Source organism: Lepidochelys olivacea (assembly GCF_965140295.1).
Source record: "Lepidochelys olivacea isolate rLepOli2 genome assembly, chromosome: 2".
Taxonomy (NCBI): domain Eukaryota; kingdom Metazoa; phylum Chordata; order Testudines; family Cheloniidae; genus Lepidochelys; species Lepidochelys olivacea.
This window is the reverse complement of record NC_140412.1, coordinates 113,649,590-113,674,150: the sequence shown is the minus strand read 5'-3', so window position 1 is coordinate 113,674,150 and position 24,561 is coordinate 113,649,590. Positions and strand designations below refer to the sequence as shown.

At 42.3% G+C, this 24,561-nt stretch overlaps 1 protein-coding gene across 2 annotated transcripts in view; it reads right to left on the bottom strand.

The window, feature by feature from the left end:
* Positions 1–15,720: 15,720 nt before the first annotated feature.
* Positions 15,721–24,561, bottom strand: part of GFOD1 (Gfo/Idh/MocA-like oxidoreductase domain containing 1) — a 107,365-nt gene continuing 98,524 nt past the window's right edge. For both annotated transcript variants that reach the window (XM_084620104.1, XM_084620105.1), the window contains exon 2: positions 15,721–23,241. In XM_084620104.1, the coding sequence (XP_084476230.1) occupies positions 22,322–23,241 (920 nt within the window). In that variant the 3' untranslated portion in view covers positions 15,721–22,321. The remainder of the gene's footprint in view (positions 23,242–24,561) is intronic.

Below are 24,561 nucleotides of genomic sequence, written 5' to 3'. Positions count from 1 at the left end.
GGTTTTCTAATTTGCCTTGGAGGCTTTGAACTTGTGGGGTTTACGGTCTGAAGCTTTTCTATGCAATCAGAAGGGCTAGAAACCTTTTTTGAAATGACAGGTTTCAGAGGAGCAGCCGTGTTAGTCTGTATTCGCAAAAAGAACAGGAGGACTTGTGGCACCTTAGAGACTAACCAATTTATTTGAGCATGAGCTTTTGTGAGCTACAGCTCACTTCATCGGATGCATGCTCACGAAAGCTTATGCTCAACTAAATTGATTAGGCTCTAAGGTGCCACAAGTCCTCCTTTTCTTTTTTTTAATGGGCTCTCTGAGTTTCTTTAATAACGTCACTCCTGGAGCTGAGTCTTTAAGAACAACACCAAACACCAAGAGACTCGTGAATTGGCAACACTGAGGGTTTTTTTTTTTTAAAGACCTAAAGTTAGGCACCTAAATCCATTTATAGGCACCAAAATACATAGGTACCTGATTTTCAGAAAGAATGAGCATCAGTTTGTTTTGAATCTTGACTGACCTGTTTTTCCTGTACGTGCTGGCAAGAAGATATTATAACACTACTGGGCAACAGCTCTGCTTAAACGTTATTATTGTCGAGCATGTACTCAGTTATTTAAGGTTTCAGAGGAGCAGCCGTGTTAGTCTGTATCCGCAAAAAGAAAAGGAGGACTTGTGGCACCTTAGAGATTTTAGTCGCTAAGGTGCCACAAGTTCTCCTTTTCTTTTTTCAGTTATTTAAGTGTATTGCAGTAGTTCTGTACAGCACCAGATGGCAGACTGCTGTCATTTTTTTCTGCTTTTTTTGACTGCATGTGTCAAAGCAAGGGATGATGCTTGTCTCTGTGCATGGAGTGGTTCATGGGTTCTGTTTGTGGTGTTCCTTTATGGAAACAAGCTTATCAGTTTCACAAGCTTCAGAGTACTGTTGCTGAAGCTCACTCAAACCTCCATCTTACTTTTATTTTAGGCCTTGTCAGCACTCAGAGCAGAATCATGCTGGGTTTTAAGAAAGTGGACAAGGTGGGTGAAGTAATGCTTATTATTGGACCAGCATCTGCTCATGAAAGAGAGAAGCATCGGAGCTTACACAGAACCCTTCTTCAGAACCTCCGTGAAGCTCAAAAGCTTGCCTCTTTCACCAATGGAAGTTGATCCAAGAAAAGATATTACCTCACCCACCTTGTCTCTAAGAGCCTGGGACGAGCACAGCTACAACACCACACACACACACACACACACACACACAAATTGCTGCTAGCACAATTTATTTGAGCACAGTTCCCGTGTAAAGCATCTGTACAGGATTTTTTTTTTCAACTGTGGTAGCACATACTGCGCTAAGGAGCTGCGGTATACTATTATTTATTGCATTATCTCAACCTCTAGAGGCCCTAATCAAGATCTGAGCGCCATAGTTTCAGGTGCTATAAAAATACAGAGTGAAAAATAATCCCTGCCCTGAAGACTTCGCAATCTAAAGGCTACCCCCGCCATCATTTCTGAATCCAGTTTGTAATATGTTTTACAGCAAGTTAGGTTTAGACACAAGCCATGTTACAACTGTGTTTGATCATAGCTGTGTTTGAAAACAGTTTCAAACATGGTTATAATAGAGCCTAGTGTGGACATCACCTGAGGCAGGAAATTAATATAATTAGTATGGATTTTATAGACATAGGGAGTTCATTCTATCCAGGCTTTTGGTTATCTTAACCAGCTAAACCTTCCTCACTATCTAGCCCCCCTTCAGGAAAAAAATAGCTAACCATTAAAGTATTTAAAAAACGCAAACATTAACCACGGAGAGACAAAATGTATCACGAATACCATGTTACATGATTTAGTAAAGCTGGTTGCATTTTCAGTTAAACAGTTGGCTGCTAACTGTTGAAAACTGCCAGTTGGTTGTGCTTTTCTGCTTTTAACAAGCATTTATTTCTTCTTGTGCAATAGTGCCTCATAATTGCCTACACTGCACATCGCTGAAATGTCTTCCATTGTACGTGTAGCAAAGGACACTGGTAGTCACATTAACTAAAACACCATAGTATAAGCCAACCTACAGAAAGTATGAGCCAAATTCTGCTCTTATTTACATTGATGCAAATCTGGACTAACTCCATTTATTTCAGTGGATTTGCCATTGTAAATAAGAGCATATAGTACGTTCTAGGACAATCTCCTCCAGATTCTGATTAAGACTTTATAACAATTGAGGCAGAGACTTGCTACAGAAAGAACTCATCCCAAGAATGAATTTAGTGCATGCTTGGAAGAGACTTTGATAATTTTGTCCATGCAGTGTATATTTGTTCAAGAAAGCCTATTAATAACTCATTTGACTAGGCCACTTTGCCAGTCTAGGGGCTGAATCCCGCTCTCACTGAAATCAATTGAAGGAGTCTTATTGACTTCTGGGGGGTTGGATCTGGGCCACAGTACTTCAAGGAGCTCCCAGAAATTCAGAGCACCACCCACCCCTCCTCAGTGCTGCATACCACGTGAATAGTCAAATAAAAAATTCAGCAAATTTGTTCTCTTTCGGTTTTAAGTGATATGTTCATTCCTTACAGGCAGTTTTCTTAATGTTTTGTCCACACTGTGGCTTCTTCAGGGTTCACCCAACTAAGCAACAGTGCTGGTTATAATAAAATTACAAATATATTGTATAATATATAGCAATATATCTATTAAACTACCATTGCCTAAATGTTGAATTTTTTAAAGTGTCACAAAGATATCAGAAAAGGGGACACAACAAAGAATAAAAAGGGACTTGAAATTATATGGGTGTTAGCTGGCATTATAAACTAATTACTAATCCCTAATAAACTACTAATTAATTGATGGCATACTGTATCTCTTGATTCTTACTTGTTAGTTGGAATGCTAATGTATTTGTCTTTTACAGTGATGCTGGTTTTGCTCAAGTTAATTACCCACTGTCTTACAAAGCAAGATGAGGATGAAGCCAGACTGGTGTTAATTATTTTATTGCATTATCCGAACCACATAGTGTCCATTGTTACCCATGAAAAGAAGAGCCTTTGCTATTAACACCAGAACAATTTTATGGCAGCCATGTCCCCTTAAGTATTATGGCTCCTTGAAAGTGCTTTGTTTTCTAGTCCCTCTTGTATCATTGCCGTATCAATGGGATGACAAAAGCTTATTTGAAGCTGCAAAGATGCATAGTAATGTCATTAAATTATCAAAGGCAGATTGAGCTATGAAAAGGTGTATGAAAAGCCAGTGCAGTGAAATGACATCCACCATACACAGCACAGGCAGCTACATCTGCATTGTATTACAGTGCACGTGATGCTGCAATGTACTAGAGCTGAGCCAAGTAAACCAGGTCTTTGGTTTCAGTTTTGCAGAACTAAACCTGAGCTAGCTTGTATGGGTGTAGAATTTGATCTGAATAGAGGCACTGCTCATCTGTTTGCAGGCACTCAGCCTCAGTACAGCTGACACAGTGTGTCCCAAGTGTGCACCAATAGCCTAATGCACACCCCTTGTGGCTTTTTGCCATAGTGACTGGATAATACACAATAATAACTATCATGGGGAAAGGAAGGGCATGAATACTTAGTTGGGTCAGTCTAGATTTTCTGCAGATATGATTTCACCTCAGCTATTTTCTTCAGGACAGTGAACATTTATTTTAAAAAGTGCTGTGTGCGGGGGAGAATATACTGTATTCATATAAGCATTTCATTGTGAGTTTGAGCAGAGCTGGGAAAACTTGGCTCCATTTCCTGGCAACATCCTGGCCATAACAGGATCACTCTATTGTTTACATTCTACCTGCAGAAAGAATGCAAATGTTTTCGCCGTAAGTGTTCACAAACTAAATTCCTTCTTGAAGCGAGAAGCAGAAGAAATGACAGTTTAAGATAATAAAATCATAATTAAACGGTTTGGAGGAAAAGAGTCTAACCTTTCTTTTTAGCATGGCAGCACAGTAAGCACTCTAGGTTTGTTTCTAAGGAGATTATGGATAGTATCTTTAATCAGGGAAGCAGTTAAATAAATACACTAGAAAGCCCCATCATATAACAATAGGGAGGGAGCCTGATGACTCAGTGGGCAGCTGCCCTTGGAAACCTGGGTTCAGAAGTGCCCCCTGTTTCCCCTTTTCTCAGGCTAGTGAAGAGTGGAAGCATTGTAGAAGTGATGTTCACAAGCTTTAAGGCAGGAAGGGTGGATACTGCAGATTATGAAAGCTGAACAATGTCCAAAAAATGACTGTATACACATGTGAACTCTGGCTTAAGCAACCACCCAAGGAACCAACAAAATTCAGTGGCTTGGTCTGAAACGAAAAAACTGGTGCTAGAAAACTTGGATGGGATCATGAAAGTACCTAGGCACCTAAACTTATTCCAAGTTTTGGCTCTGCTGCAATCCACAAAATTCCTGCTGAGTCTGGTAGGTGCCTAATCTCACTGAGCCCCTAAATTTTTAGAGTAAAATTCCCTTGGCACCCACTTTTCTTCCTCTGGGCACGCGGACACCTAGCTCCTGCCTGAGCACCAGAGCGATTTACAAACTGGGAAAAGATAGGTTTCAGAGTGGTAGTCATGTTAGTCTGTATCAACAAAAACAACGAGGAGTCCTTCTGGCACCTTAGAGACTAACACATTTATTTGGGCATAAGCTTTCGTGGGCTAAAACCCCCTTCATCAGATGCATGAAGTGAAAAATACAGTAAGCAGAATATATATTATAGCACATGAAAAGATGGCAGTTGCCTGACCAAGTGAGGGAGTCAGTGATAACAAGCCAATTCAATTAAGGTGGAAGTGGCCTATTCTCAACAATTGACAAGAAGGGGTGAATACCAAAGGGGGTAAAATTACTTTTGTAGTGCTAATGAGGCCAATGCAATCAAGTTGGCCCATTTCCAACAGTTGACAAGAAGGTGTGAGTATCAGCAGAGAGAAAGTTACTTTTTGTAGTGACCCATCTCCTCCCAGTCTTTATTCAGGCCTAATTTGATGGTGTCCAGTTTGCCAATTAATTCTAGTTCTGCGGTTTCTCATTGGAGTCTGTTTTTGAAGTTTTTTTGTTGAAGAATTGACACTTTTAAGTCTGTTATTCAGTGTCCAGGGAAATTGAAGTGTTCTCCTACTGGTTTTTGAATGTTACAATTCTCAACGTCTGATTTGTGTCATAGAATCATAGAACATGAGGGTTGGAAGGGACCTCAGGAGGTCATCTAGTCCAACCCCCTGCTCAAAGCAGGACCAATCCCCAATTTTTGCCCCAGATCCCTAAATGGCCCCCTTAAGGACTGAACTCACAACCCTGGGTGTAGAAGGCCAATGCTCAAACCATTGAGCTATCCCTCTCCCCATTTATTCTTTTGCATAGAGACTGTCCAGTTTGGCCAATGTACATGGCAGAGGGGCATTGCTGGCACATGATGGTTCATCATAGGACCTAACTGCATTAGCCACACCATCAGGGGCTCATTCACCTGCACATCTACCAATGTGATATATGCCATCATGTACCAGCAATGCCCCTCTGCCATGTACAACTCTTGCTGGTGGCCACACTGTTAGCCCAAGACAATTCACAGGAGATGGGCTATCTGCAGTATTCTACCCCGCTCCATATCTATCAACGGTGTTTTACTGTAGTTAATACACAGGCAGACTAAGGTTGCAAACAACAAAATAGTGTTTATTGGGATACGCAACAACAAACTAGAGTCCCTGCAACTAAGATAACACAAAGAATAACTGCTCAGTTGTTAACACCGCATAATAGGGATGAACCCCAGAGCTCAAACCCTTGCACAGTGGGGTTTTGCAAGAATAACAAAGGACTATACCATGTCTTGCAGACACTGGACAAAAGAACAGGAACAGGAATGCAGACGTGAACCAGGGCCTCAGGGACAAGTGGAAGGATTAGAAACCTCTGTGACAGGTAAGTAGATCTTCAGTGGGAGGTCTTCTGCCTTCTACTCTTGACCTCGATGTCCTGCGTGCTGAATGCGGATACTACACTGTAAAAAGAAAAGGAGGACTTGTGGCACTTTAGAGACTAACCAATTTATTTGAGCATAAGCTTTTGTGAGCTACAGCTCACTTCATCGGATGCTGTAGCTCACGAAAGCTTATGCTCAAATAAATTGGTTAGTCTCTAAGGTGCCACAAGTACTCCTTTTCTTTTTGCGAATACAGACTAACACGGCTGTTACTCTGAAACCTGACACTACACTGTGTGATGGTTTAACGGGTGAGTGAGGGTAAATCCAAAGGAACCTTATGAGGTGTTGCTAGTCCACCTTCGGCCTTATTCTCTTAGGGCTATAGCCAACAACAAGGCTGGTGCTGTGGGTTGACTTCTGTGCCTCACTGGAATGACCTGTTTTCACAGCACCCAGAGACATAGAAAGAACCAACCCTCAGCACTTGAACACACCTTTATATACGTTCCCTGTTGCTGGTCAGATTTTACTATCATGTGACTCTATCTTTCCCACCTTTCCCTCTGAGTTGACACCAAGCTTGAAAAAGAGCACCAAACGAGTTGAGGGAGAAGGGGTGCCAAGATGGAGGACAGGTTGTTCTTTTACCAATCCAAAATGGCGACTATGTACACTTAATAAATTGAACCTTTTCTTCCCAACAACACTGACACTTTTTCCTAAAATACTTCATTGACTTTAGGAAAAAATAAATAAATATGCCCATATACACGTCCAAATCATTGTCATTTATTTATGTAAGGGTTTGGGTTGCTTTTTGCAGACTCAATAAAAAAAGTAATGCTGTGAAAAGTGATATTTGTATGTTTGTTAATATCACTTTTCAGAGGACACTTAGTAGCTACCTGGGAGGCTGTGAAAAGTGATAAGTGATATTAACAAACATACAAGTATCACTTTTTACAGCCTCCCAGCTAGCTAGTAAGTCTGCTGTGAAACGTGATACATACATGTTTGTTAATATCACTTTTCTCAGCAAGCCCCAGCACAAATGAAACCCTGGATGGGGGGCTCGGAGGCGGAATCAGCAGGGGCCCAGAGCGCTGGTGGGATGGATGCAGCCAGGAAGATAATGGGGGCCTAGGGGATGGAGGGATGGATACAGGGCCACGAAGGCAGCGGAGTACAGGGGCAATGGGGGTGATGGATGCGGAGCCAGGGGAGGTAGCGGGGTCCAGGAGCAATGGATGTGGGGCCGGGGGAAGTAGCAGGGGCCAGGAGTGATGGGGTGGGCGGTAAGCCCTGCGGCCAGAGACGGGGGTAGGCGCCAAGGACGAGTGCCCGCTGCCACATGGCCAGAAGCCAGGGCCAGTGTCTGTCACGGCACGGCCGGAGCTGGCTCTTGCTGCTGTACGGCCGGGGTCGACACCTGGGACTAGCACCACTGGAGCCCGAGGTCAGCGCCCGCTGCTTCATGCCAGGGCTGGGGATCGGTGCCTGGGGCCAGCGGCTGCTGCCACATAGCCAGCGCTCCGACTCAGCATCCAGGATCAGTGTCCGAGGCCGGGGATCAGAGCCCACCACCATGGATCTGCACCAGAGGCCAGCGTCCGCTGCCACATGGCAGGGTCCAGAGGTCTGCAGCTGCGGCTGGCACCTGCCGGAGCCCAGGCTTGAAACCCACTGCTGAACGCCAGGGGCTAGGGGTTGGCAGCCAGGGCCAGGGCCTGTGGTCAGCGGCCAGGACTGGGGATCAGCACCGACCACCTGCAGTCAGGGCTGTGGGTCAGCAGCTGGGGCTGGGAAATCGGCACCCGGGGTCAGTGCCCACTGCAGCATGGCTGGGACTAGGGGTCAGCGGCCAGAGCTAGCACCTGGATCAGTGGCGAGGGCTGAGGGTTGGAGCATGCGGCTGTGGTTCAGCACCCGGGGCCAGCAGCCACCATCAGGGGTTGGCACAGCGCAGCCAGAGTTGGGGATTGGAGCCCGCCGCTGCATGGCCAGGGATTGGATGGAGCCTGAAGCCCCATGGCTGAAGGCTGGGACCGCGTGGTGAGAGCTGGGGGATCAGCTCCAGAAACACTGCAGCTGGAGCAGGGTGTTAGTGCCCAAATCCCCATGTCTGGAGCCCTGGTCCACGCAGCCAGGCTCCGTAAGTCCCACCACCAACCACCCCAGGGCTGAAGCTTGCGCCTCACTGCCCGCCCCATCCCCATAGGTTGAGAACTCACCTTGCTTCTTCAGCATTGTGCCTCACCTGTCTCCAGAGGTGGTGCAGGGCGGTGCATCCAGGAGCAAGAGGGAGGCAGGAGGGGGAGGGATTCTTTGTTCTCCCCTCCCCCCCATCACCGCCCAGGAGGTCTGTGGCTGCATGAAAAGCCCCTGGCAGATACATTTGGCCATGGTGGTCCATTTGAGAAACACTGAGCGCACTATCCAGATAACAATAGTACAACAACACTCTGCGCCTGGCTGTGCAGTCTGTACTCACGCAAGTGGTCCAAATGGCCCCGATTCTTGGGTCTGGCTGAATTGTGTTCAGCATGGGATTTGAATGGAGGTAAAGGTGGTTTTATGCCACCTCTGTGTTCTCCTGATCCTGGTGCCAGCCAAGGATCAGTTCAGTACTTGGCACAATTTAGAGTAACCAGAGATTTTCTAAAGTGAACCCCAGCTGCCAACAGCTTCAAGGGGTTGTTCCAACAGCCAGGGCCACTGAAGTACAGCTGCACTCCAAGCAGGCTTCCTTTGCCATAGCCAACACCCCTATGCCAGGGACTTCATACCACCTGGCACATAGCTAGCTACTTGGGGATATTTGAGCATGCTAGGGGAATCCTCAAGAGACAGAGTAAAGTGGATTTACAGCTCCTTTGTGCTAACAGAGCTGTACAAAAGGGCTGTAGCTGACACAAACATCTGGCCCAGTGACTTTAATGGGATTACTCCTGTTAGTAAAGGCTGAAGGATTAAATCCTAAAAAAATAATACTTAGCATGTACCTAACAGTTCACATCTTCAAGGAATTTTCCCATCTAAGGCTCCTTCCTGCAAACAGATCCGCTACTATGGACCCTGCACGCACGCAGAGTCCCATTTACTTCAGTGGGGCTCAGGGATCTGTATTAGCAGACTTACTTGCAGGATTGGGCCCTAAATAATTATTCCAAATTATATCCGTCATGGCTCAGGTTTGTTTTAATATGAAAGAACTAGTGCTGTTAAACTGGAAGACCTGGTATGTTTATTTTGTGATGGGGCAATGTATTGTATACCTCTTTCCTGTTCCTCATTTTCTGGGCTTGTTTTTTTTTTTATAGGTCCCTATTTCCCTTGATCATTAACAGCTCTGATAGCACAGCTTACCTGCTGGTTGTTGGTTTATAGCATAATACTGAGCTGTGAAAGTCACAGAATAGGACCCCCAGAGACATGTAGAATTACCCTGGGGTGGTTGTCAGCGGGCTTGCCAGATAATTGCTTGCTGCCACTGCCATCTAAACAGTGCAGTAGTAAATCACTGGAGGGTTCAGTAAAGACCTCTGAATAGAAATAGTCACCAAAATGAATAGAATGCACTGCAGGATGCAGGGAAAAAGACTTCTCCTATGTCTCCCGACTCCGATGTTTGTTTCTCTACTTATCATTTTAAATCTGTTATTCTAGCAGCCTATGGGACTTCTTGGTTTTGGTAACTGAGCTGGAGTTGTTCATACTGATTATTCCTTTAAGTAAGAGCTGATCTACGCCTTGTTTTTGTACCAATTTAACTATATTGGTTTAGAAGTGGATACAGTTAATTGGGTGCAATGCCTTGGCGTGGGCACAATTATGCAAATCAGACAGGTCTATAAAGGTGATTGTGTCAGTAGAGCTACCATCTTTAAGCTCTTTTCCAAACTGATATGATTAAAATGGTACAAAAACCATGCCCAGGCACTCCTCACATGCTAGTGTTCATATGCCACAGCATATTAGAAATGGATTATGTATTATAACTATGTGTTCTATTAATTATATTTCATTATGATTAGATTAGGGAGCATGAGTAAAGGGAGTGGAAATTAGACCAGGCTTCTGTTCCCAGCTGTCACTGACTTGCTGCATGACCTTGGGTGAGACAGTTAACCTCCCTGTCCTTCACTGTCCAATGTCTAAAATAAGGATAATATATAGCCAGCAGCAATTGAGATCCCATGATGAGAAGTACAACATGAATGCAATTTATTAGTAAGAGACTGGTTTCTTTGTTTGTTGAGCCTTTCATTGTGGGCCAGATTGTGAATCTCTTACTCCCATGGGTGACACAATAGGACTCATTTCAGGGAAACATCCTATTACATAAAAACACAGACCAGTTGAGCTTGTAGCTAGTTTAAAATGAAAGACATTAAAGTTGCATGTACATTTCATAATGATAAACTGCAAGAAAGAACAATTCGGAATCATTCTTCTTGAATTTGGCTTTTAACACATAACATAGGGTCTGATCCAGGCTCTAAATTTAATATGTCATAAATGGTCCTCGCACTAGTATTACTGACAGCGCAGCTGTGCCTGCCTGTGAAATTTCAGCCAATATAGGCCACATGTGTGTGTCTCACCGATGACTGAATCACTGGTAGAGATGAAGTCTAATCATTTGAGCAGGAGACTCGAGGAATTTAGGAATTCTAAACCAAGCGATCATACTGACTTTCCCGATGGCCTCAGACAAGATAAATAACTTTTCTGCCTCAGCTTTGCCATCTGCAAAATAGGCAAGTATGATTATTCCCATCTCATGGGAGCACTGTGTGAAGAGTCATTCATGTTTAAGTGCTCAGTATTTTAATACACTGTTTGTCAACTGCTTTCTTCAATCCTTGATGGCTCAACCCCTGGGTCTGTTGGCCAGCCTGTTTCCTCCCTTTCTCCAGTAGGCTAGCCCACCAGCGGCCAGACAACGGCAGTTAGTCCTACCTAACAATTGGTACGGTTAGAAGGGGCCTGGCTTCCATTACTACTGCAGCAAGATCAACTGGAGCACTGATTTTGCAGTTGTGAAACCACAAACAGAAGTCTTAAGAGAAATGGATGTAAAAAGAGGCCATTTTAAACAAAAAAAAAGATGCCAGAACATCTCAGCAGATGAGCTTTCAAGCACTGGGACTGAGATCCAAGCATCTCATCACAAACACAGTATTTTATACAATCTGTTAATACCAGCATCACTGAACTCAGCACATTGGTTCTGGAATCCTTGCAGCTTTTTGTTAGCTGTTGTATGTACTCAATAAAAGAGTCACTAGCATATTTAAAATATTTATATTTAATCTTTAAACACTAGCGGAATTAACAACAACACTGTATTAAAAAGAAGGAGGATAGTCTTTGTGGCTGAAGCAGAAGGCAACAGAAGGCAAGAGATTTGTGTTAAGTCCGCAGACTTGAGGTAACTGCAGTGAACACATACCTGGAGTTATCTACACTTAGGCCATGTCTACACTACAAAATTATGTTGACCTACCTTATGTCAGCGTACAGCCACCACAGTTATAAAACCGCTTGTGTGCACGCACACTTGCCTGCTTGTGTGGAAGGTGCACGTCCTCACCAGGAGCGCTTGTGTCGATAGTACTGTCAGTGTGGTGGGACGGCTTCTGAAGGCCAGTAACAGTTGACATAAGCAACACAGTGTCCACACTGACACTAATTACATCAACCTTGACTCTGCGCCACTCGGGGAGGTGGTGTCACGAAATCGGCATAGAGAGAGGCACTTACCTCATCGGGAGCCAAATTTAAGTGAAGACACTTCCAGAAGTAGGTTGTCGCAAGGCAACTTACGTCAACCTGTGTAGTGTAGTCCAGGCCTTAGATTACATCTCTTTAGTTAGCCTTGCTCCGATGAGAGAAGTCACACTGTGAAATAACACTCAAGTGGCTATATCAGCACTGGTGCTGCACTCACTCATGTGTGGCACTGAGACTTCTGGGGACATGTCCAAGGGTTCTTTGCACTGCAGTATGTTGAGTTACTCTATGCATTCTTTCCCCATGAATTACGGGAGAACTTGACTCTCCTTTCTGGGCACGCAGGGGGATTGTGAGAAGGCACTGGAGAACTGGCAACACACGAGTGGCACTAGCCTGCATCCACATTGCAGAGAGTCTGTTAGGAGCTAATGAGTTGTGCTAACTCAAGCTTTAGCTTATGGCCCCTGAGTTCAAAGCATTACTACATTCAGTTTAAGGGGTTTTGTGTGTGGACAGGAGTCAAGTTAGATGCAACACTTGTGAACTTTGCCATGAAGACAAGCCCCTGATGTGTGACCTTGGACAAGCCATTTAACATTTCAGTTTCTTCACCTGTCAAATGAGGATAATACTTACTTCTCTCAAAGGATGTTGTGAGAATTAAATCATTGACATTTACAAAGAGGTTTAAGATCCTCATGTGGAAGGTTCCAGATAAATGCAAAATATTATGCTGAAAGGGGCACATGGCTGCCATCAAGTTGGTCTTGAATCCAAAGAATCACAGACCCCGGAAAGCCAGTGGGTGTGCCAAGCACTCTTTCAGGCTTGACAAATGGAGCAACCAAGCCCCTTCATGTAGTAAAAAAGCTACAGTCATGGTGATGACCCAAGACAACAGGTCCCCTGGCACGCCAGAGTGAGCCCAGAGAGATTAACAGATTTTCCTGGTTGCAAACACAGGGAGTTAGGAAATTGGTTGTAGACTGTAGGTGTCAGAAACAGCAGAAAGCCAGGAAGTGTTGTGCGACTCTGGGAGGAAGACAAAGCACAGGGCTTCTTGGGCATAGAGCTCACTGAAGTGGCAGACTTGGGGGGTTCTGAGCAAGGGAATTGCCTCTTGTTGTTTCTACTGAGTTCAGAGAAACAAGACTTTATATGCACTTTTTGTAAAGTAACAAGTTTAAACAAAGAATATACCTGGAAATAGCCCTGCAAGACCCTGAATATTGGCTACATACTTGGGCCAAAGGGGCAACATTATTTTATTGTTTTTTGCTTAGATAAGAAGTTAGTTGTTTCTGGAGTGAGCTCAAATAAGTGCTAAATGAGCTGACTGGGTAGCATATATGTGCCTTAAACCTATGTACAACAGGTTCCTAGTTCTCTGAAGGTATGTGGCAGCTCAAGATCCCCCCCCCCACCCCCATTTTTAAAAAAAACCCTCCGAAATCTGAACATACAATATTATTGGTTTTAGGGGGAAAGACTGGGGAAAGCAGACAGACATATTCATAGAAAAAAAGCAGCTTAATATAAGAAAACTGACATTGCACTGAAAGAGATTAGCCACTAACATGCAAACTATACTTCTGCTTTCTTATCTACAATAAATATAAAACTAATGATGGACAACAGTGAATAACAAGGATGTTATAAATCACAAGAGCAAGTCCTGGCAGAGCTAAGCAGGAAATTATAAAGTGTTCTGAATGACTGCTGCTCTGATTTAACATTTGCACTCTCATATAATAAGATATACACTATGGACGCAAATCTCCAGTCACACTGTACCCCTGTGCTTGTGGAGTTTTTTCCTTTATTTTCTTGAGAAATAAATCATTTGGGAGGACTTTAAATAATATCATCCGCTGAACTTGCTTTATACTACACAACACGCTACAGCCGATGCATTGCTTCCACACTTCGGCCCAGTTTAAAAATTGTTCAGCAAGGGATATTTATCAGTGTTTTCTGTGAATTTACATTTTATCCCGTTCTTGATTTTCTTCTGCACACATACATCTTTTCAATCATCTTCCTCCTAGTGCTGGAGAACACTTACTGGAGTGTCAGCAGGAAGTTAATTATTCTAAAAAGTTAAACATTAGTTTCAAATTTGGTTGGTTGTTTTTGATACCCTGGCTGGATAGCGTGAGTACAGGTTAAAGCTTTCAGACTTAACTGCCTGAAGTTAGGCACCTGAATAAGCAGCCTAATTTTCAAAGGTGATGAGCATTGGCAGCTCCCACTGATTTCACTGAAAAGTCTTTGTAAAGCAGGTTCCTAAATACGGATTTAGATGTCAAACTTTACCAACCCAACTTTGAACATGCTGGCCTTAGTATTTAAAAAGCTTCATTAGTATGGAATTTTGTTTAGATTTACGGTTGTATTCAGACGCACCTGTATAATTATATATTGTATGCTTACACTAATCATCCCACTGTATCTTTGGCACTTGTTTTCATGCTAATTTCCCCCAGGGCACAGTTGTACAAGGATTAATTAGTTTTTACCGCAGAAATAAAAGTAGGTCTCAGGTTTATGTGAAATTGTTGGGAAGGAATGAGATGTAAATTTCAGCCTTGTGCAATTTCTGAGGGAGAAAGCATTCTGCAAGGCTGGCTGACCAGTGTAGTGATATTTTGGCCTACATGTGGCAAACAATATTTAAAACAGAACATTCAAAAGATATTGATTTTACACTGCTTTGCACCTTTGCTCTGTTTAGACTAGGAGAAAAAGGTGGTTTTTAAAAAATGTATTAGCTAATGTGATAATGTGATATTTATAAATGCGACTGGTGTAGGTAGGTTTTCACACATTTTAAAGGTGTTCACTGGTTGTGGTTCACCCTAGCCTCCCCCTGGGGTGGCTGTACTTTGATGAATGAAGTGATTGCCCTCACACACACACACACACACACACACACAGTTTATATACAGTACATAGCACTTTGAGACCCTTTAAGATGAAAGACTCAGTAAGCCAGATTTGTAAAGGTATTTAGGTGCCTCAGCAAGCAGATAGGCATCTAGTGGGATTTTCAAAGTTGCCTAGGCATTTCAGGATCCTATCCGCTTCTTCAGGTGCCTAAATACCAGTACAAATCTGGCCACACATGGTGATGTTATCATTAATGAGTTTCCACACTGCAATGGATTTAAAAGTGCATCAGAATAACTGCACTGTATTTATGGTTGAGAAGTGGGCCAGGTCTGACAGAGCAGAGTTTTAACACCTTTTTGGTGTGCTTTACTGTCAAAGCAAAGAAAATGTAAAGAATACATTTGCAAACTGAAAGAAGTCAAGAGGGATATTGATAAACTAGAGAGGGTTCAGAGAAGGGCCACGAGAATGATTAAAGGAATAGAAAACATGACTTATAGGGACAGACTCAAAGAGCTCAATCTATTTATCTTAACAAAGAGAAGTTTAAGGGATGACTTGATCACAGTCAATAAGTACCTACAGGGGGAACAAAACATTGATAATGAGCTCTTCAATCTAGCAGAGAAAGGTAAAACATGATCCAGTGGCTGGAAGTTGAAGCTAGACCAATTCAGACTGGAAAGAAGGTGTACATTTTTAACAGTGAGGGTAATTAACCATTGGAACAATTTACCAAGAGTTGTGGTGGATTCTCCATCACTAGCAATTTTTAAACCAAGATTGGATGTTTTTTCTAGAAGATCTGCTCTGGGAATCATTTTGGGGAAGTTCTGTGGTCTGTGTTAAAAGGAGGTCAGACTAGATGATCACAATGGTCCCTTTTGGACTTGGAATCTATGAAAAATACCCTGTTCCTTGAAGAGAAAAACACAATGGGTCTTGTAAAGTTACAAATTCCTCACTGCTTGCTGAACACTAGTACCTTGCAAATCCCTGTGGATTGTGCAAATGTGGTTCTTTCCTTTGTAAGAGAGAGAGAGAGAGAGAGGAAACCTGTTTTCTAGCAGACCTTGGACAGGGGCTATACATCCAGACATGGGATAGGACTACCAGGGTGTTTAAATTGCTACCCCGTCCTAAAGTGTCTTTCTGCAAACACAAGAACATTTCTGCAGGTTAAATCATTCCAGAAGGAGTCAGTTCAAAAACTTGCTACAAAGTTAAACCTTCTAATATCTACTGCTCCCTTCCCTTACCCCACAATCACCTCAAGCACCAATCTTGTGTATTTCGCTCAGACGTGCTGAACTTAACAATCACACCAGAAGGCAGAAATAACTGATGCTGTTTCACTGCACAAAACACAAGAGGACGGGGGAAAAATGGCTGACAGCTGGAATCATCTCCTTTTATGATTTTATTTGCCATTTAGGATCCTTTTATTCCACCAATGCAAATATGCAGAACAGCCAGAAACCATGTTTTAAGCAGCATATACCAGTTGGCTGAGTATAACTAACTACATTTCCAAAGCAATATAAAATTAACAATGCACATTACCTTCCAGGAGAAGAGACAGATATTGTGGCAACTGAGAAACACAGTAGGCAGCTTCCTTACAAAGTAGTTTGGCTGTTAAAATGCTAGAACCGTCAAACTGTCCATTTCTTTAAAAAAAAAAGTCCTACTATAATTTAAACACTATTTTTTTGCTATCTACATTATATATAAAATATAGACTCTGTTTACTTTATAACACTTATTTTTGCTTGATAAATAGCTCTTTAAAATATCTACTGTACATATGTCCATGCACTGACTTTTATATATATACACACGCACACTTTGCATTTGTGTTTGAAAAACAAAATAAATATATTTAATAATGATATAGCAACAAACTGAAGATACTTTTGCTTTTAAGATTTAAAAAACCCAACAAGACAGTACAGAGAGAAGCAATGGGCACCATTCATGAACCAGGCATAGCAGGGAGCTACTGTCTGTCCTAGCTGGGCAATGGGAATGTAATTTATTCGAACTCAGTGGATTTTTACTCATGCAATTTTTTGCTTTGGGATTAGCTTCAAATCAGCAATTAGCCACCTGACCTACCCTGTGTTACACAGAGTGAGAGCAAAACTGATGAGGAAGCAAAAGATACCTTTCTCAACATATACCTGTCTTGAGGGCCTGCAGTGGGATGAGAAAGAAGGTGCATATCAGTGGGCCTGATTGATGGTTAAAAAGAAAGAAGGCTGTGGGAAGGACTGTAAAACCATATAAACCATATGGTAAACGTGTTAATCCTTATTTTAGTGCTTCTAAAGATGATAGCTAGCACTGCAGCATCAGAAGTGGAGAACCTGGATTATCTATAGCTAAATCCATGTAATCAACCAGAGTTCCTATATAGAACAATGGCAATATATGAGTGAAACACACTGGGCCAAATTCAGACTCTGACAATACAAATCTATAGAATTGTACCTGTTTATACCAGGACTGAATCTGGCCCAATTAAAACTAATTCAGTGCTGATCTGGCCATGATGACTATTTTGATTTAGAGGCAACATCCTCTTCAAAAGAAGAGATAATTCAGGTTCCTTGTTAGCACAATCCTGGTCATTCTGTGTTTCAAATGCTTGGCATCAGAGCAGCAGCAAGAAAGAGACAGAGACAGTTCAGTTATGGATGGGTTCATGAATGCAGCCCTATGTACAGTCCTATCTATTTAAAATTCCTCCTTTCATGCAGGAAGGACGTGGGGATTTTGGGGTGGGTGTTTTTGGACATCATTGTTATTTAATGGAATATACCTTGTAGGTTAAGAAATCCACAGCAAGGAGAGAATTTTAAGTGAACGGGACTAAAGATTATTCATTCATACTTCATCTACAAAGTTTACAGACTTTGCTTCCAATTTTAACAAGAACAAGAAAACCTGCTATTCTGCATAATCCTGCCATCTCACAGCTAGTCCTAAATACCCAAAAAGCCATCTTTAGAGGTCAAACAGTGCAGTGTTGAGCTTTTCAGCTATTTAAGGCATATCTCTTGCCCATCAAGGAGGTAAGAGTGTTAAGACAATGCATTAAATAGCTGCACAAAGCCCAAGGTCTGCTAGATGCTTTTAAACTCTTATAGGTACAGAAATGAACAGTAAACAGATTACACTCAGTGTATTATACTTACAACAACATATAGAAGTCCAGGGCTAAAAACTTCCAGTGACAAGCATTGCTGTCAGTAGTAATCTATGGATCTCTGCAAAGACGCAATGGAGATGCTAAAAGAAAAGGAGGACTTGTGGCACCTTAGAGACTAACAAATTTGTTTGAGCATAAGCTTTCGTGAGTTACAGCTCACTTCATTGGATGCTAAGTTTGTCTTTTGTTGTGAAATAAAATCAACTAAGAATAATGTTAATTTTTGTCAGAACAGTCATTTTTAGTTGTAAAAGGGTTTTTGCTATAGTTGTAAGGACATAAAAATAAACGGGTTAATGCCAGAATTGAATAGTTTATATGCCAGGACAATGTGGAGCAGAGATAGGGATACCCCTTCTCTTCTGTGGTCACTGTAATTCAAAAGCTATTGAGGAGATGAGAAAAAGAAAAAGAAATTCAGTACAAAGTGGAAAGTGCCTCTGATTGCCCTAAGCCAGCTAGACAGGAATTTCTCATGCTTTCATCCAAAGGTTCTGCTGAAACTCATGCTGAGTCTGAGCTTGTCTATGCATGCACTGACTCTATGCCGTATAGGGATCCTGGGTAAGAACGTATTATCTATACATAGGTATTTTCTAACTATATAGGTTGAATGCTACTAATCCAGCCATGTGCAGGATATGAGATAAGGGAAAGCCCAAAGCTTGAGGTTGCTAATATTGTTTAGGGTTTAACTGAGCCCTGCATTGGGGCACAGCTCCAGGGGGAGTTCTCAGAGGAATTTTGCCCTTGGAAAAACATGACTCCTTCCTGAGCTCCCTGACACACAAGTGGAGTGCACCCGTTACACACGTCCAGGAGATATACTTCACTTGCATGGCCAGCTTATTCTGCTAGCTGGTGTATACAGGGCCATGGACCCACCTTCTCACCCACCTGGGGTATCTTGAAACTTATGGGGCACATGGAAGGACTGAAATTGTGCCTTGATGCTACACAGGGACATGAGGAGGGGCTGCCCTCCATTTACCTGGAGGTAAACAGTTCACTTGATGAAAAATTCAATTCCACATGGAGTCAATGGGAGTCTTTCTACTGAATTCACTGCAAGGCATAACTTGCCTCTTAATGAGGATTGCTTTGGCTCTCTGCCTCTTTTGCGGCAGATCACAATTTTTAATATCACATGTACACAAGTAACGAATGGCAAAGGAAAGAGCCTCTCCAACAGCAGCAGCCCTAGAAAACAAGACTATCTTTGATTTAGCAAGTGCACAAGGTTACTTCTGGGCTATTGTACATTAAATAGTAGCCTGGATTTGAATAACTGGGTCTGCACCAATTCTAGCAGGAGCTCAAATCTTATGGCACTAGAGAAAGAGTAGCATTAAAAGTGCTATTCCAAATACATTGGTAAAGTACCAGGGACTCTCTTAAATTAAATACTGTAAACCTTTTTTAACCGTTGGCCAAATTCTTAAATGTGATGTGAACTCCAGGGGCCAGTTGCAGCATTCAGCTTAAGGTACTTCAAACTGTCCCAAAAAATAATGAGGGTTTGATACCGCAAATCTAAATAGCCCTATTATAGAGTAAGTCATAATTTTATTGGAATATTATGACACATTCTACAAATAAACTAGTCACTTGTTCCTTTCATTCAGATGGCAGTTTAATATATTTACATCTGATGCTACCAAATCCTTGCCCAGACAGCAGTATTGCATCTCACTTTACATCCTGGAAAGAATGAAAACTTCATTCAATCCTGACTGCAAGCAGTCACCAGTTGCCACCCCAGTTAGAGTTAAACTCTGCAAATTGCAGTATCTGAACCAATAAGGCTAAGGAGAGGAAGGGTGACGCACACCACCTGAAAGCTTTCAGCTCAGGGACAGAAAGATTGAATTCAATAGGACTCCGCATTCTGCCTGCATGGAGCTCACTGCAGGAACAAGGCCCAGGATTCTAGCACTTATGCTTCAGCCAGAACCATAAAACTGCAGAGAGGCACAAACGTTAAAAATATAGACGGCCAAGATATTAAATTTTGTGCACCACCTGGCACAATGGGGTCCTGGTCCATGACTGGAGCTCTGTAACCCTATCACAATGCAAATAATAAATGAAGAGAAACTAAAAAATATTTTGGTTTAGATTTAATTCAGGTTTTTGGGCTATAGTTTGGGATGGTGTTTTCTTTTATCGGACTTGGTTTATCATATCTAGCTCCCTGCCATTGATTTTTCTGTCCCTTAGTCATCCACATTATCCTGCATCCATGACTCTACCTTTGTCCTCAGTAAGGAGATTATACCATACTGCATTAAAAAAAAAAAATCAATATATGTCTCTTGACCCTCTCTGATTAATATCATTCTTTTGCTAAGAGAGATTTCGTTTTTGATCTGACTGTCCCTCTGTGGTGGGTGGGTGGGGGTGGGTGTGTGAGATAGCAGGTTTATTTAAATAAAGGAATAGTGTTGTATGCAACGATGGTTATAATTCTGGTTATTTCCTATTTGCTTAATTAATTGCTTAGCTGACAACTATTTTCCAAGGAATAATTTTAAACAACTGGAAAAAAAAAATACAAACTTGAGATCCTAGCAGGAGAAGCCCTGCATCCTTGCCCAAGGCCATAGCAGAAGCAGTAAACAACAGATACAATTGCTAGAGCTGGTCAAACAGTAATCATCCAAATCGACTGATTCATTTCACAATATTATTTTAAACAAATTTTGTGACCTTTTTCCTCCATCATTCATGCTATTTATAGATCTCAGGGAAGAAGTCATGAAAGTTCACAAATATCTAGGATTTTACATATTTTTTCAAATAAAATTTGTACTTAACATTGCTCTCCCAGTTCAGTGAATGCAGCACTAAAGCCTAGACTATGGCAGTCAAGAGAACAAGGTAATAAGGTAGGGGTCAGTAGCAGGATTCCTAAGGGAGCTTTAAGCATTCATAAAGATGACAGAGCTGTAAACATTTTTTTTTAATTTAAAGAGTCATAATTTTTAAAATCTAAACAATCAATTAGTATACTGACCTGGCATCCCTGAGAAAAAAGGTTCAAAATTTCTTTTTCAATCCTTATAGCAAACATAAATCTCGTAAGAGTTTGTCCCCCATCAGATTAACCAAAACAAGTGGTTTTGCTACAGTTTAAAACAAATGTAATTTTGCTTTGTATTCTTTTGGGGATTACATTTTGTTGTGTTATTTTTCAAGCTGAAGCCCCGATGCTGCAAACTCATGAACACATGAGTAGCTTAATGCATAAGGGGAGTGCCACAGAGCTTACCAGGACAGTTTACAAGCATCTGCATAAATTGTTTGCAAGAGCAGGGCCTAATACATTAAAGACAAAGAGAATAACTAAACAAGAGACCACTTGTCTGTTCCTGCGTTGGTGACAAAGGGAACAGTCAGGACAGTACCTGTGGCTGCTGACTTTAGGCAGGTAAGGAGATTTTTACTTTTTTCCCTGCAAATCTATAAGAATTTTTCTCATTCGTTGTGGTTTTTCATTCAGACCCTCCATCATCAGAAGTTGAAAGCTTGTGGGCTGAGCAATGTGGAACTTGGTGGCTGGTGCAGATTTTTTCTTCTAGGTTGAGGTTCACATACATTTAAAAGAACACAAAAACTCAAAACATAGCTCTTGGGTAGAAGCCCACTTAGTTTTGTATATTCTCCACCATAATTCAAGCCCGGCTCACTGAGAACTCAATCCCACGCTCACAGGAAAGTCTGTAAACCTGGCCCAAGTTTTGGTGGTGTAACAAATCCCAAATCAGAAGAGTGTCACGTGGCCTGGATGTTGCTGATGAAGGTTTTGCACAACCCGTTTTTATGAGCACATCTTTACATCTAACACTGAAGCTTAACATGAACTTGTAGAATGCTTTCCCCATCCCCCACACTTATATGAGCTGCTGTTGGAGACTGACTTGTTTACAAAAGCCACAATGTTCCCTACTTAATTGCGTTAACAACAAAAACAAAAAAAGAAAAAACACACACCTCAGAATAAGCTATAAAAATTGAGCTGCCAAATTTGTCCAGGTCACGGGACACTTGGTCACAACAAGTCTTATTATTCTATGCACTGGTTAGTAACGTAGCAGTAGAGTGTGGTGTTGTCAGCTGGCATGGTGGGAACTCTTCACGTCAGATGCCACAGGAGACTTTCTGACATGACAGAGCCTTCACAGCCCTCTGGCAGGACAGGTAAGTCAAAAAGGATCTTCCTGAACTTTCACAGTAAACACAACTGTTCCCATGATATCTCGCTATCCAGCCAGTTAATACTGCTGCTAAACAGGTAACACACGTTATTTATGTCAGCCCTTAAACAATTCTCATTTCCATCTGTCTAGCTTAGGCATTTCTAATGCTCCCATCACCGTTGTATAGAGACACCAACTAGTTTAGTCGGTTTAAACATCAAATTTTCATTTCCCATGTTGTCAAACTTTTACATATCCAAATCCTTATGCTGTCTGAATTATTCTTTAAGAGCTGTGTTGTTTCCATTCCTTTCTAAGAGCTGAGTGAAGCTAACAGTACAGAGACATTCTGCTCCTACGCATGGCTTCACTGATCAGGTATGCAGGGCTCAGTTCTGGCTCTTCTGTCATGATTGCAATGTTCTGCCATTCCCCTAGTTGGTTTGACTTTTTAATAGTGTCCACTACGCACAAGGCATACAGGCAGTCATCGAAAGTCGCAGCCATGGTGAGGGGCCTCCCATCCCAGGTTCTCCTGTCATCCTGGTCCTCAAATGCTTGCCGGATGGCCTGCACCATCTTAATAGTGCCCTGAAGGTATGGGGATGGGATATCACTGAAGGCCTTCTCAGGCAGTAAGGAGTTACTGACTGGCATAGAGTCCTTTAGAAGGAGCTCTCTTTGAGGAGAGCTGTTGCTCTGCCCATACAGATCAGTGCCTATTACAATCAGTCGTCCAGTTGAACCTACCATAATAATATCTTGTTTGAATTCCCCGGGGACATTGAAGTTGAGGGTCACAGTGCAGCACACCCCGCCTTCAAGAACCATTTGAAACGTGCAAAAGTCATCACTGGTGATCTGACGTATTCCCTTGATGTGGTCTGTCTGTTTCACAAAGGTCTTGAGCAGCCCGTGGACTTTCACAGCCTTCTGGCTGGTGAGGAAGGTCAAGAGGTCGATGATATAGGTACCGACCGAGTGCAAACCCCCACCCCCCATCAGGTCATCACAGCTCCAGTTGTACTTCTTGCCCAGCAGACTTCCGCTGTGCACCTGCACCTCGCACACCAGCAACTCCCCCACATAGCCCTCCTGAATCAGCTGCTTCATCTTCACAAAGGCAGGCAGGAAGCGGAGAACGTTCCCCATGATGCTCATGAGCTTGGGGTAGTAATGGGCCGCAGACATCATCCTGAAGGCATCCAGGGGAGTTGCTGTTCGGTCACAGATGACATTTTTTCCAATGCCTGCAAAACAGATTTAAAAAAAAAAAGTGAGTGAGCTCATTTTAATGGGCAAATATTGATCAAGACCAACAAGAGACGTCCTGGAAAGAAGACAACATTTTGTGAACCAGTGGTACCATATGCACAAAAATCCCACAGTGTATTCATAAGATATATCAGCTGACTGAGCACTGCAATGAAAACGAACCCCTTCTTGTTTTCAAAATTCATTCATGCCGAAAAAGGGGTACAAAAGTGAGACGTTAATCCAAGCTTTCCCTCATTCTTATTTGCAGAAGCGCATGGTAGAGGAGATCTTATGCCCATAGTAGCCCATACTAGGGCACTGAAAATCCTGGGATTTTCTTCTGAGGGGACTCATTTCTCCATCCCCACCCTTCCTGTTTGATGGATTCTGTAGGGGAGGGAGGTGTATTGGATTGATGGATTATTTTGGGTGGGGGAGTGAGAAATAGTATTTTACCCACAGAACATCATGAATCATTCTGGCTGAGGTGCAAAATATTTGAGGGAGCCCCTTGTCAAGACATTAGCAACATATCTAGGATGTCAAAGACGACCTGTGATGTCTCAAAAGAGGTCAAACATGTAAGCATATAGCTGTAACGATCTGTCCTCCCACATTTCCCATATGTGCACATTGTTATATTGAACTTTTTATGAGGGTTCTGTTTTAACAAGCTACCTGGGTGTGTTGAATGCAATGCAGGCTTTAATATCTAATAGTTGTTTTATTATGGTCTTCTTGATGACTTCTTTCTTCCTGTACATATACAAATGCAGTGCTGGCAAGGTAAAGTTACACGAAAAGACCTGCAATAACTGCTAGCATGCAGAAAGCAATTCAAAATGACAGCGGGGTAAATCACTTTGTACCATTGCAATTTGAGCATTAGTTACAAGTGACACCTGTTCCCAGACAAAAAAAGACTCAAAGTGTTGTATATATTATGGCTGTACCTGGGCTTTTCACATGGAAAGGAGGGTGAAAAGACCTGACAGTTCTTGAAATCTTAATTCCATTTATAATAGCACAGATAGATTTTTATGTCTGATGAGCAATGGCAGAACTCCTATCACCTATCCGGCCCTGCATTATGTCCTGCCTTTGTCTACACAAAAGCCTGAGAGAAGGAAGGAAGGTCTTGTGGAGAAGGACTCTGGAGATGCATGTTCAGTTCTTGGCTCAGACTAAATGTGTGATCTCAGGAAAGCCATTTAATCTCTGTGTGACTCAGTCCCTTGTCTCTAAAATGGAGTATAGTACTTCCCTCCTTCATAGGGATGTTGTGAGGATACTTTCGTAAATGTTTATGAGGT